The following is a 15101-nucleotide window of genomic DNA, read 5'->3' as shown; positions in this document are numbered from 1 at the left end:
TGACACCAACCAAGGTACGACTTGGTGTGGAGTTCCATGAGCTGGTAGATGTGTGTAGATGTGAAGATATGCTTATAACGAGGGAACTCGCAGAAGTCTTGGAGAGAGAGACGCAAGAAGAAAACTTCTAGCCTATCACCCGAGTTCCCGCACAGCAGCCTATCTTCCAAACAGCACATCTCAGCTCTTTCAAAGTTTCAAACTATAAATATATATTTCATCTGTTCAAAAGATTTTGTCAAGTCGAACAACAAAAAGAAGAAGGAAAACCAGCATAACCCAGCAAACGAAGAAATACAACAGATGGCAACCTTTGACGAAACTTTACAAGAAGCAAGAAGATTAGCAGAAGAGGCACTGAAAGAGGGAACTGAAGGAGCAGGAACTAGAAGTAGGTCTCAAAACAGAGAAGGAAAGAACGAAGAGACGGAGGCGTCAAGAGTCCTGGCACCGAACACACCGGGAGAAGATGAGGAAGAAGACGAGAGAGGAAGTGGAAGTGACGAAGAACGGAGCGTAGACAAGGAGGACGCGGTAGGATCAGACGGAAAGGAAGGAAAGGAAGAAACAGACTCTGGAGCAGAGCCTGCAGAACAGAGGGGGAGACTGAAGATCCGAATAAATCGTAAGAACTGTAACCCCTTGTGATCCTCTCTTTTAACCTTTTCTTCATCATCATATCCCCCCCTTTTTTCTCTTTATCATCGGGGTTGATTTCAACCTACCACTCTCCGTCCTTCCTTCACCGGATGTATCAAAAGAGATAGAGCCCGAGGAAGGACACCGGGAAGACATCCAAGTACCTCTGAAGAGGATGGGTCTCCAACCAAATGGTTGAGGCGACAGGAGCTAGATCCTGATGTCGAAGTAGAGGGAAGAACCCAGTAACCGGCACAGCCGAGGCAACCAGAGCTATATCTGTGGAAATGGAAAAAGCGAAGTCAGCAAATGTGGGGAAAAATGAACCCAGAAAACAAACTCCAAAGGAGAGATCCGGTGATACCGAGGCGGGAAGAGCTAGATCTGACCTTTGTGATACATCAAAATCTTAAACGAACAAGATCAGATCAGACATAGTATGGCAGAAGAAGTTGTTAATTTAATATTCCTTGAGGAAAGACAAGAAGTCAAGAAAGATTAGGTGCTAACATCATGTTGGATCACCATTTGTTTGTTTGGATAGCATGTCAGCCTAGCAACTCAGGTGATGCGGCTAGAGACCTTTGGTGGAAATCGATAGTCAAAACGTATGCAGAGAACAACGTCGAGGTGGGAAGAGTGATGATCAAGGCCTACAAAGCGGCTTATGGAGTAGTGCCATACGATCTAGAAGACCTAAGGTCAGCCAGAATCCCCAGTCCGGAAGGTCCAACAAGGCACAAGAAGGAGAGAGCCATACGTCAACGAACAGCATCCTTAGTGGCAGGAAGGAGCGACTCAGACGAAGGAGGGTTTGAACCCGGAAAGGTGGAAGAACACTCACGGCAAACGAAGCCAAAGACAAAGGACCGAGATATTAGAGATCTAGTGGACCCAGAGAGCGAGATCGTATTTGTCGATAAACAATTTTCAAACTCAAACCTCCTCCAGTTGTCAAACGGAATCAACAAACGGATGACAAAGTTGACTAGCTATGTCCCGTTAACGGTGTTCAATATGGAGTGGATCGGTCTAGACTCCCAGAAGGCTAGTACGAAGAAGACCAAGTCAATCAAAGAGTTACAAGAGGACGAGTCAGTAACGTACACGGGACTCACAGCGAAAGAGGAGCTCCTCATGACCTATGGGGAGTGGATAGACGCCATCAATTTGTTCATCCAATACGTAGAAGAGCACTATCACATGAAGACTTGTGCGGAGATGCTAAAAGAGCACAAGAAGAACGTCATCGAGATAAGGAGATCTACATCTTGTTGGATGATTGCACTGAAATACTGCATGAAAGTAAGTGTCAGCTGAGGAGACGGTTAGAAAGAACAGCGAGAGAACTTACGGGAGCGTTGGATATGTTCCAGGTCAGACGACTAGTGATGCAGGTGAGGATCGGAGAATCCAAGAAACGAGAGATGTGTCGAGCAGGAATCTTGCACGAGGACATCCTGAGGGCGGCGAAAGACAAGGCGGAGTCGTTAGGAGAGCGAAGTTTCACCGAGAACCCCTACGCCACGGGACAGAAGATGTTGGCCGACCAAACAGGCCAAGTTGCGAGCCAGGCAGCGACCACGAAGATTACGGGGTTTGAGAAGAGGCAGTTCGCATCCGGAAACCAGCGAGGTAGAGGTTCAAGCGGAGAGAGAGGCGGAACTGGTTGGCGTGGTGGAGGAAAGATACAGAGAGGAAACAAGTGGCAAGCTAGAAGAGGAGGACATGTATGAGGTTACTACGGTGCATCCACAGGAGGCTATCCGGTCAACGGAGGCAGTTACGGGCACTACCAGCCTTTTCAACCGGCCCAGCAGGGCCCAGGCCCATACCGATCGTTTGGATACCCTAGCCAGGTCCCAACCTACCACGCGCCGTGGCAAGAGCAGCCTCATGCTAGCGGAAGCGGATTTGTAAACAATTACCCGAACGGCGAGGTGACGCCAGGAGCAAAGGGAGGAAATCCCAGTGGAGGATCTAAGAACATAGGAGGTTCAAAGCCAAATTAGTAAGTGAAAGAGTCTAAGACATATAGTTCTTCCAGGAACTTACCCCATTCCCTTTTTCATTCTCCCGTATGTGCCCTGCACAGACCTATTAACTGTGGAGGAGAGAACAGGGGGAGAGGTCGTAGAAGCGGAGAAGGGAGGGAGTTACATGTCACACCCCACAGACCTCAATTGTAGTACGGAGATGTAATGCACTTGTATCCCCAGTGAAATTATATACCCCCCCGTTTGTTTCTTCCAACAAATAACCTATACGAAGCCACGTGTAGCAGTGAGAGAGTGAGGAGCCGAGGAAAGACATAGAAGTTGACATGATGTGTTGCCCCCCTCTTTCTCACTACGATAGCCTTAGCAGCAAGAGTAAAATCCCCGAGAAGAGATGTGGGGAGTCAATGGCGGAAGAGGAACCGAGGAAAACAAGCGGAATGCCAGAAAGGAGGAAGAAGAGTGCAGGAGAGAGTGCGGAAGCCAGAGCCCCACAATGGCCAACGAGAGTGAAATGTGAGATGAACATAAGAGCCTGGAAAGAGTTGGCAGATGCATTAGGCGTAGGCGGAAAATTCAAGAAGATAATTGAAGGCTTTGAGGAGGGGTTCCATCAAGGGATACCCGAACACACTCTGAGCGGCAAGAAATGGTACTCACCTGAAAACCACGTGAGGACCGAGGAAGAGAAGCAGATGGCCCGAGAGAAGATTGAGAAGGAGCTGAAGGCAGGGAGGATGGTGGGGCTATTCACGGAAAAGGAGGTCTACGAGAGAATCGGATTCTTTAGAACAAGCCCAATGGGGAGAGTGGTTAACGGAGACGGCACAATCCGGATTATCAACAACCTTTCCTACCCCAAGAACGACAAAAGTACACCATCAGTAAATTCCTTCGTGAATAAAGCAGACTTCGAAACGACCTGGGACAATTTCGCAAGGGTCCTAAATTTCTTGAGATAACACAAAGAGGAGCTTGAGTTGGGCATATTTGATTGGGAGAAGGCCTACAGGCAGATCCCCATACACCCCTCACAATGGCGCTACTTGATGGTACGAGGAACGGAAGGCAAAATCTACTTAGATTTGAGGGTATCATTTGGAGGAGTGGCAGGATGCGGAAGCTTCGGTGGCCCAGCGGATGCGTGGAAAGAGCTCATGCACAAAAAGTTCAATTTCTTGGGAGTTTTCAGGTGGGTCGATGACAATCTATTTGTCAGAAGGAAAAACGAGGAAAACAAGGTGTCAATGCATGAGGTGGTGAAGGCAAGTGCCGAGCTAGGAGTACTTACTAATGAAGGGAAGTACGCAGAGTTCAAGACAGAACAGAAATATATCGGGTTCATATGGAACGGTAGAGATAAGACGGTACAACTGCCAGAGGACAAGTTAGAAATGAGAAAGAGACAAGTCGACGAAGCGCTACAGAAGCAAGGGGGACATACTCACAAAGAGATCGAGAAGCTGATAGGAAGACTCGTACACCTTACAAATATAGTCCTACAAATGAAATGTTTTTGCCCGAGTTTTTACCACTGGTTGGCGACGTGGGTGAATACGGAATGCGACATGTGCCAAAGTGACAACTTGAAATTTCAAAATCAAAATTTCAGAATCCCCGGGTCAGAAATTGACAAAACTGGAATAAACATCGGATTTAATCCTAATACTGGTCTGAAACCGCCTGTATTGGGGATAAAACCTATCTTTCTGCCAGTTTTCACAATTTCCAGACCACAACTCAAATATCAACCACCGACTTGGCACTTTGGCACAAATATTACATGAAAATTTCAAGAAATCGATTTTCATCATGTCAAACTTCACATATGTATAAAACAACAAAACCCAATACCTAACCGGACCACAAGTTCACCTTTTGGGTAAATGCACACCCATCAAAACCTAATGTGATCATTACTACGATCCCTACCGAGTCAACCATAGAGAAAATTTACAACCAATCACTATCAGCTTTCACCTATTCCACAAAGTCTAACTTGTCAAACCAACTCAAGACCATCCGACTCACATACAACCCTTCTTTTCACACCACATCATGAACAACACACAGCATTCTCAATGTGCCCTATGTCCCTCAACTCTACGCTCTGGAGAACTCAGGATCTGTAGACCTTGCCTAGAGTCAAACTTAGAGCATTCCAATGCTCAAAAACCACCCGGCTTGCAAGCTCAGTCTTCAACTCGTCCTCCTGCTCCTAAGATCGCCGCTGCTAGAGCTGCAGCCCAATCGATTGTTGCAAAATCCGTCTCTACTGGCTCTCATGTCAATTCACTGCATCAAAAGAAGGCCGACCGGTGTAGAACTCTTTCAGTACACAGCTGAAAGCAGAGCCAAGAAGGGGAGGAATGAAGACACAAATCAACAAACACACACAATCAAAAGAGAAATAAGTCTTGAGATGGTGAATTGAAAGACTTCAATCAAAGAAAGAAATGCCCTTCTTAAACAGGGACTTTGATTATCAATGAATTAAATTTAAGACCTTCAAGTCTTTGGATTAATAAGAACCAGGCTGAAATAGGACAATAACTTCAAAAATAGCACAATCTAGGCGCACTCAGGCACCTTCCAAATGAGCAAATGAGCTTACAACTCAACAAGAAATTAATTAAAAGATGAATAATGGTCTTATTATTATAAAATTCCAACTCTCATTAGTTGTTTACCTGAATGATAATAATAAAAGATAAAAGCTTATTCTAAAAATCTAGTAATTATTTTTGCTAACTAAAAGGCTCCCAAAGGGAAAGAAAAGAGACCCTTGACTATATCAAAATTGAAACACACACAAAAAAAGAAAGTAAGACAAAAACAACCCTCAAACTCGAAATCCACCTTCAAACAACTTTTTCACACACAATTCATTGAACAACCCCCAAATTAAAATTGATAAACATCCTCAACTCACCCACATGTATCATTCACAAATTTTCAAGCACACATTTATCATCAAAACTGAGCTGTTTACCACAAAAACTGAAAAATCCGCCAATTTACCCTTAAAACCTGAAAAAAGATAAGAAATAGGGACTGTATCAAAAATCTGAATAGACAGAAAAAAAAGGTCTGCTTCCGCTCTACAACTTTGCTCAGCCAAGCTAAACTCTAACTCTATTGGTTGTACCCTTAAAATGGAATTCGATTTTATGTGAAAATACTCGAAATTGAATTTACCCAGTTTACCACCTGATATTACCACTGATAATGCTGTATATGGTTTATAATTGATTTTTCATGCTCAGATGCGCCCATATGATGCCTTCCACATGATTTACCCTCTAAAAAACTGATGTAGTACATTTGAAATAAAGTCTCATGATTGAAAATGGAGCCTTTTATGGAATTTTGAAAGCCATTTTCGAGTTTCAAAATCATCCTTTTCATTTGTGATTTTGTATTTGCCAATATTGGTGTTTGATAATCTGATGAATTTATAATTTCACACCGATCCCTACTTGCTTTTTCAGTTTACCACCCCAGTTTACCACCACCCCAGTTTACCACCATCTGTCTGAGTTGCTGGATTTTCGAAATTCAGCCTTATTTAAACCCATACCTCAAAACCATGATTCCTCTACACATAACTTGTTAAAACCATACACATCTGTAACCATGACTTTTTAAACCCATAAAATTCGAAATTTCAAGTTTAAGCCTGTACACCCTATGTAACCCATACAACATTCAACTACACATAACCTCTAAACCCATAAATTCGAAATTTGACTTCATTTTACACTACACCTCATCCATCAAACTACATAACCCATAAAAAGAAAAATAGAGAAATAAAAATATAACACTTCACATAATAAAACTTGACATATATGATCAAACTAAATAAGATAAAAAATAAAAATTGAAAATTGAAAATTGAAATTAAGTAAAGAGAGAAAGAAAATGAAAAAAAAAGAAATGAACTAAATAAAGAACTAATTTAAAAACACATTATTGATGTAATGTTCTAAAAAATGTAGTTTCTCGTATTTTAAAATGAAAGTTAATAAAATAATGGGGTTACCCCAATTCTGATTTCCACACCGGGACGCTTTCCGAGCTCAAGCTAGTAGCAAGCAAATGTATGGTCACCCAGCAGCTCCGAAACCAGCACCGTTCTCTACACCAGCTGGGCGTGCATGCTCTGTTGGATGGATGGTTCAGTATAACAACAAGCATCACACCCACAGTTTGGTCCGTGGAATTGTTAATGTCAATAGGAATCTTAGATCTATCTTAGCCCCAACAAAGAAAGCGATTTTTGACCTTTGGGACCACACACCGGTATCTGACAACAAATATCCTCAACCACCTCTTGAATACGATCCTCAATGGTTTTCTCTGGCCAAGCCTGGCAAAGGTAAAATGCCACCCTGTATTTTGCACGATGATGAAGTCCTTGGTAATCACCTAGACACCACCAAAGGCGAACCAGCTCTTGAACTTATCTTCCTTGCTGAAAAGTATTATTCCGCCCATCCCAATATTGCTAGACCTCTCACCTCAGCGACTACGGCTAAGACTAAAAGAGGCAAAAGAAAAGCTTCGGAAGAACTGACTATTTCAGATCAGGAGCTTGACGATTACTTCAGTAGTGACAATTCTCTCGGTACTGCTAGATATTCATTGAGCAAAACCACTAGAAAGAAATCCAAATCTACCCCTTCAACTTCTACTCGAATCACCTCACCACCCCTAACCCGCACCAAAAGGGCTACAACCTCAAAGTTGAACCAACCTGTCAGGCCTTTTAAAAGTCAGACCAATAATAATAGCTTAAGCTCTCTACCACCACTTTTCACTCCTCCGCCCAACATGAGGCACTTAAATGCAATTGATGAAAGAGCACAAATCACCGAGGTAGTACCACCAAATCACACACGTAAGTGAAAGCTCACTGCTCTGAATTCACAACAACAATCTGACATTCCATTTTTGTTTGTAGTTGTAGCCTTTGATTTCCGTGCACCCATGGACATTTCTGCCTTTGGGCAAAACTTTCCAATGGCTGCACCACTTCCATCTAATCCTACATCAGATGGTTTTATTGACGGAAAGAGATTACACATGCAATCTAGTTCCAAAGGAAAGCCCGAATGGAAGGCAGTTCAGTATTATTTCAAGGTTGATGAGAGTATCAAAATTGGTGAAGGCGGTTTCAGGATATGCTACAAAGCCTTTGGAAAGGATGCAACGGGTGATGTGATACCTATGGTGGCTAAAAAGCGGATGGTTTTGCCGTACCGTAAATCTGTGCTGGATGTTCACACAGAATGAGCAATTCAAGCAAAAGGCATTGGAAGTTGATAGGATCAAGCTCTCCCCTCATCTAGCAAGAATAATTGGCGACATACGTGTAAGTCTAGGAACTAGCTTGATGTCTAGTATGATACTAACCATATTGAATATCGCAGATTGTAAATAACTTTCCAGTCTACTCCGGGAGAAGTATGAGTCCAGATTCAGCATATTTCTTTGAAGAACTGCTTGACGTCAAGAATTATTGCAAGTATACTAGCAATGTCAACTTTGAGTGTCGTGGGCCAGAAGGTGACATGACTCATGATGTGATGCATGCACTGACTCATTGGTCATACCAATACTATAGTGGCAAGCGGATAGTTGCTGACCTGCAAGGCGTAGGAAGTGTCCTTACTGACCCATTGATTGTGGATGATAGTTTGTAAGTCCCACTCCGTATTACTAATCCCTCTGATTGTAAGTAGCTGAGTATTTGAGTATTGCATTGCACAGGTTAACTTGGAGTGAAGGAAATACAGGAAAGAAGGGTTTGAGAAACTTTAAGGACCAACATAAGTGTGGTAAAGTATGTGATTTAATGGGTTTAGTGCGTCTTCCGGACTCAAAGGACTCTGATAATGAAGTTGAGATACTATATGGTAAATCTGCCTATCAATCTCACGTTCCACAAGGGACTCAAAAGTATCAGTAGGGTCACATACTCTTTCCAATTCATTTTTAAACATACTATTGAGATAAAGAAAAGAAATCATTGTAAATATTTTAGAACAGAACCGTGTGATTGGTGATATGAGTCAATCTTCCTTTCAAGCTGCTCATCATATGTTCCAGCAATTTTAGGATGGTATCTTTCCCAAGCGTCATCATCCATATCCCCCCTCATATCCATGATATTATTCATTGCTTGTACAACTGCTGATGTGATTTGAGAGCAAGAAGCATAGGCCACCACATGCTGACCATCAAGACTCATGGTCCCACCGGATTGACCAACAGTCCTAGCTTTATTTTTCTGCCTGGTAATTGCTGCTTTTAAACTTGTCAACTTTTTTTGCTCTTCTAGTGAAAAAAGTGCATGACTAGTGTAATGATTAATGTCAGTCGCCCAAATCAACTCTACCAAATCTGCTGCATTGATATCTATCTTAAACTCAAAATGCCCAACCACCATGATAAACTGAGCACCAACTTCAGGATGTTCCTTCTGGACATACTTCCCAGTCTTCTTTTCTTCCAACAATTCTTCGGCCCTTTGGGCCTGCAGTGCCAATCGTCTCTCTGGTGAAATGATATTGGCTATAGACATGTTGATCAGTTAATTAAACACATGGTGACAAGTATAATACAAAGAAAACTCAACATGTGTAAGCATCAATCAAACAAAAGAACCCGGATGCAAACCCAGTGGCATCAAAGTCACAATGTGGGGCATTGCGGAAGCCTCCTGAGGTCACAATGGTACTTGACCCTACAAACACCTGCCCATTGGGCGACTTTGTCCATTCCTTAGTCCCTGGAACTGGTTCTCTGGAAGCCCAAGAAGGAGCACAAGTTTTGATTGCAACTTCCCTATTGCTTTCATATGCATGTAAGCAGAGAGAGGAAGTCCTTTCAGCCTGGAAGTTATGAACCCATGGTAAATCATCTTGCCGCATTTCATCTTCCTTAAGTTTACCAAAGTCACCGCTAGTGCTAGAATTCTGTGCAAAAGGACCTGTAAAGCAGTCACCGTAGAGTGAACCTTGAGGTTCAATTGCAAGAAGAAACATCCCTACTTACTAATTTTCTTTCCGTACTTGTGTTTGCCAGCTTGTCTGGTAGACCGGAAACCAAATCCCCTCATTTTACCTTGCCTTTCTTCCTCAGGCAGAGCCATAACCGCATGATTGTCCGGAAGGTTTCCTCTACTCTCTGCATGTAAATGCATGGTTCTAATAGCTCGACGGAAATCCTCCCAGAGCTGGATTGATGATGGATCAGTGCTAGAAGGATCCTACACAGTCCATCTTATTGTCAGCATATGTTACTTTTATGAGGAAGAGTCCAATGTACCTCATGATTGAATCTGACTACACAAATCAATTTGTTTGCGGCCAGATTCACCAACACCACTGTACCTCTGGTAACTTCCCTGATTTTAGGCTGTCCAAATGCAGGAACCCGGGAAACCTGACAATCTTTGGGAAGGCCAAACCTTACTCTAATACCACCGTCAATTTTCTTACTTACAACTTCTCTAGTTTGACTTCTTTCAGCTTCACGATTTGTCTGACGTAAATTTTTATTCTTCACCTGTTTATAAAGAACTTTCCTAGCTGCCTTATACTCAGCCCGCTTAACAGCTTGCTTTTTCTTCTTGGCATCAGATGGGTGCTTAGCCATCTGTTTAAGATAAGTAAGTTAGTCATGATTAGGGTTACCTTGCTCAGAGAGATATAACATCTCACCCCAAAAACCTGGCTCCAGAAAGAGGAAAACAAAGGTCAGTTCATGTGGAATGCTTCAGAATGATCACCCACATATAATGAGAATGGAGTGGAACACACAGGACTTGGTGATATGTGAATCAAGAGGCTAGACCAGTTATCGGGGTTCCCCTCAGTCACCTATTCTTACCCCTAAAGAGTTCACATATCCTCAAGTCACTGTCTGCTACCACTCCACCCTCACAACATGAGATGAAAATCTGAAGCTATGAAAGTGACGGAAGATTGATGAAATAATACCTGGATGGAAGCACTTGATTGATGTGATGTTGGAAGTGACGGCAAAAATACTTATACCTTTGATCTTTCTGCTACAAGTTTGACTCCAAACTTATAGAAAACCAACCCAGGGCCAGCTTGTGGTTTGCTGATCATTATACATGTGGTTGTATACTGTCAGCATGGCCAGAATGTGGGTTGAAGTCATGTGATCAGTCGTGGGCAAAGAATTGTCTTAATTCCGTACTTGCAAGCTTGGTTCCATGACATGTATTGCCATTACAAAATTGTTTAAAATAAAAAAAAAGTACAAGACAACATTTTTTAATTCTGTACTTGCAAACTTGGCTCCATGACATGTATTGCCATTACAAAATTGTTTGAAATAAAAAAAAAGTACAAGACAGCATTTTTTTCATTCAAGATAAGCATATTTTATTTCATGATCAACAATTATGATTGTACCAATCATCTTCTTCACCCAATAACTGAAGACTGGCCCCTTGTACACCCACTTCGGTACAATAGGGTACAGGAAGTAGCAAACAGTTACTTGATATCCTGGTACTCCAGTAATAACCAATGTCATAAGCCAAACATACTGCCAAGGGTACCTTTTGCACATGCACACCATCAAACTTGGCATTAGAAACTGAAGTATCACCTTTGAAAGAGTTGTAATTCCTAGACAAAAGCCTCATGATGTAGTCGTGAGTCCTAATCCATATGGTTTCTTTGATTAATACATTTCTGGCCTTCTGTATGTCAGCTGCAGCCTTCACAACAGCTAAAACAGTTGGAGCCGGAGTATTCTTGCAGTCCCTTGAAGTGAGCATTAAACCTCTGACACCACTGATTAAAAATGATCCTAAACAACCCCAGGTAAATCTAGATTTCTTAACAAGTTTGATTTGACTATCAAGACGATTATAAAGTTCCTTATCTTCATTTGAGCTTTTTCCTTTAGGCATTTTTGCATATAAATCAAGTATTGCCACACCAAGGATCACATTATGAACATTTGTAGCAAAGTAGTTAAGATTGATTAGACTTGCAGCCTTCTTCATGGCATTTGAATCTTCAATTAAGTGTACTCCGGCTGATCCAAGCTTTGGGCTGGTTTCGAGAAGATATGTAACAAATCGAAAGCTGTTCTCGTAATCCGTCAAGTCGGGTTTGGCCGAAAAATCTTCATGACGTATGACTTCGTCTGCTGCTACTGCAATTGCATCCTGAAATAAACGAGACGCCTCTCGCTGATGGTATTCAGAAGGATATGCAAGTGGTCTCATTAGTCAATAGATTTGGAAAGCCATTGAAGTCTTGTTTTTTGGAGGATCATCTTCCGGTCGGAATAAGATAGGGGTCCAAATTTCGGAACTGAACAGCAGCTCTCCTTGCTGAGGTGAGAAGAAATCAACACCTTTGAAAATACTGAATCAGTTGCTGGTCTCAGTCAAATGTACCATATACCATTCCAAGTACTCACCTTGTTGTGTCAGGTTTTGAATCCATTCCCCCGGAGACATCATCTCAGAGTCTGAAAAGGTAACACCCTTTGGAATTCCATATCTTGGGTTGACAAGGAGTGGAATATGTTTTGATCTCAACATTAACAAATTTAAAACAAGGTCGCGTCCCTCTGCATATTTTGCACGTGAGATTCGGATGGGAAACATCTTGAAAGCTTCCATAAAGACCTCTTTGTTGATGTTGAAGAGGGAGCGAGGCGTGACTCTAGGAGTGTCTTCCGGATCGCTGATCATGTGTGTATCAGGCTCAATCATCGGTTTGTCAGTGGGCAGATCAATGTCCATAGCATTTAAGTCCAATTGGTTCAGGTCGTCCTCAGGCAATTGGATGTCATTGCTTGAAGATGCAAGACATTTGTCCACCGGGTTCGTAATCTGTCCTGTTGAAGGTAATTCGGCAGATTCTTTGGGTGGTGCAGAGTTCTCAAGTGCTGCATTGGGATTGGTAGAGGCCGGTCCCAAGCTACTTGCTGCCTGGGTGGAAGAGCTAGCTCCAGTTGAAACCGTTTGGACAGTGATGTTTGGATCAATTCTCGGATCAATGGTTGAGTTGGAGGTGGGATTCGTGATAGGATCAATCTGATGTGTGACTGGTTCAATAGTTTTGGGCGAACAAGAGTTGGAATGAGTTGGACCTGAAGAAGTTCCAACTTGAGTACGTGAAGGAGATTCCGTTGAAGTTGATTTTTCAGTCTCAGTTTGAACCGAATTTTTCTCAGGAGCTGGCTGACTTGATTGTTCATTCGAAGAAGGTCCAAGTTCATTCCGTGGAGGAGATTCCGGTGGAGATTCTTGATTCTGAGTTTGAAACGGATTTTTCTCAGGAACTGGCTGACTTGGTTGTTCATTAGAAGAACTTCCAGCTTCATTACGTAGAGGAGTTTTTTGAGTCTGAGTTTGTACGGGATGTTCATCAGGGACTGGCTTGTTTTGTTGTTCATTCGGAAGAATCGTAGAGTCCAAGTTGTCTCTATCATTTGGTTGGTCCAAGTCATCTTCTTCCTCCTCAGGGTTTTCTTCTTCACCATCATCTCGGACCGGATCAAGTGCAAGACGTGGTCTTTTTGTGGTGGGGACTTGGGAGCCAGCATAGTTCTTGACACCACTAGTCTGACGGTCCGATCGTCGAATGACAGTAGGATCAGGCATATCATCTCTTGTTAAGTCAATGACAATTACCTTGTCGCTTGGTGGTGGATGAATGCCTTTACGCAGATCTAAGAATGATGTATAAATGTTAGCTAAGGAAATCAGAGTTGATAAATTGTGATCTTCAAAAGACATACTGATAACTCTGGCCTCACATATCGCAGCAGCAGCCTCCATGTGTTTGATTGCATCATCCGGGATGTCAGGGCCAGTCTGCAGCTGACGGAGCACAGGAACCGGATGGGAGCAATTCCGCTCGAACTCAGCCTTGGTCACATGCCGCAATTCCGCTTTGGACAATCCAGATGATTGTAACTGAGAGAGAGGTCCAGGAACCGTAGGAGCTTGTGGAAAGGCCTGATGCGAGGGTGCGGACAATACTTTGGCTGCATCTGGTTTGATTTGGGTATTGGAGTCATCCAAATCTTGGTCTTCGGAGTCGGTGTCCATATCCATCGTGGATGGAGTAGGTGGGCGGTCACCAGGAATAATATCCTCACCAATTTGGGTTAAAACATTGGTATGGGTAAGATCCTCCATTTGATGATGGTTGAATTATTAAGTTGGTTGGTGTTCAACAAAAAAAGTTGATGATGCGAGTGGATGAGTTGAATTTGAAATGAAAAATTGATTGAATGAGAGGGAGGGAGTGATCAAAAAAATCAATTGATATCTTTTTCAATCTCAATTGCATACAGGTTGTGTATACTTTGAGTGGGAGAAGGGCCTTTCTCACTTACAGGCCACCTAAGCCTAGGTGGTCTTCCTATTAAAGTTTGTCCGTAGACCCCTCAGGCTTAGGTGGCCTTCTCCAGTCGATCAACTGGAGGAGTGGCCCTGGGACCAGCAGAAAAGCACCGGTCCCAGGGCCACCTCTTCAGTCGATCGACTGGAGAAGGCCATTTAAGCCTAGGTGGTCTACCTCTCAAGGTCTCTGCATTGGAGATTGACCACCTAGGCCTAGGGGGTCCTTTTTTCCAGTCGATTGACTGGGGAAAAGGCCCAAGGACCGGCAGAGACGTCAAAGCACCGGTTCCAAGGCCCGAAAGAGATCACCTAGCCTCAATGATGAGCATCATCATGGCCTCTAAGCTACAAATGATTTTGTGTGGTATCAATCACAAATAAAATTATGTCTTTCACATAAACCCCACATAGAACGGTGGACTATGCAGACCAAGAAACAGCAGTAATTAAAATTCCCATAACGTGTTTGATAAGTTGATAACCATGGTTGTGGTGATCCATGCAAATCTCGGCAAGTTTTGTCCCCACAAGCGCCCCACATTGGCAAATCCATTTGTCTTTCCCCACATGGATTTTCCACGCATGTCATAGCCTGGTATGACTTGCATTGAGTTTGGTGAGCAGATTCACATATATCAACATGTGTGTCAACCAGTAAAAAAGGTCAAGTTTCCACTTTTTGCATCCATTAAACCATATCACCCATCACCCAATTATCATTCACATCATCATATATATCACAGTATGACTCCCCAAGTTGTGTGCGCTGGTTGTGTTACCTTCAAAATTGTCACCTTGACGTCATCAGCTACGGAAGTACAGCTCCCTCTCAATTCCCCAATACACATATTCATTCCTGATCAACAACAGGAGTACCCACAGATCAGACTGGTAATTCCGAATGGGAAAACTATTGGTTACTTACCACCACATCTTCAATCATTTCTACTAGAAATACTAGGAAATCAACAGGGCAAACATAAATCAAAGCCAGCTGGAGGTTGGAATCCAACTGCCAACCAATTAGCATTCATCAGCAGCTCTGTCCA

The 15101-nt window shown here is 42.9% G+C and overlaps 2 protein-coding genes across 2 annotated transcripts; one reads left to right on the top strand and one right to left on the bottom strand.

Moving 5' to 3' along the window:
- Positions 1–7022: 7022 nt before the first annotated feature.
- MELLADRAFT_87198 (uncharacterized protein) lies at positions 7023–7934 on the top strand (the record flags this gene model as incomplete). The annotated part of the gene is made up of 2 exons (XM_007403809.1): positions 7023–7539; positions 7603–7934. The coding sequence occupies 2 exons, from the start codon at positions 7023–7025 to the stop codon at positions 7932–7934; spliced, it is 849 nt and encodes a 282-aa protein (XP_007403871.1).
- A 3985-nt stretch (positions 7935–11919) lies between these two features.
- Positions 11920–13845, bottom strand: MELLADRAFT_87197 (uncharacterized protein; the record flags this gene model as incomplete). The annotated part of the gene is made up of 3 exons (XM_007403750.1): positions 11920–12047; positions 12114–13373; positions 13443–13845. 3 exons carry the CDS (start codon positions 13843–13845, stop codon positions 11920–11922), a joined length of 1791 nt encoding a protein of 596 aa, XP_007403812.1.
- Positions 13846–15101: the final 1256 nt, after the last annotated feature.

Source organism: Melampsora larici-populina (genome assembly GCF_000204055.1).
Source record: "Melampsora larici-populina 98AG31 unplaced genomic scaffold MELLAscaffold_1, whole genome shotgun sequence".
NCBI lineage: Eukaryota > Fungi > Basidiomycota > Pucciniomycetes > Pucciniales > Melampsoraceae > Melampsora > Melampsora laricis-populina.
This window is presented reverse-complemented; position numbering and strand designations above follow the sequence as displayed.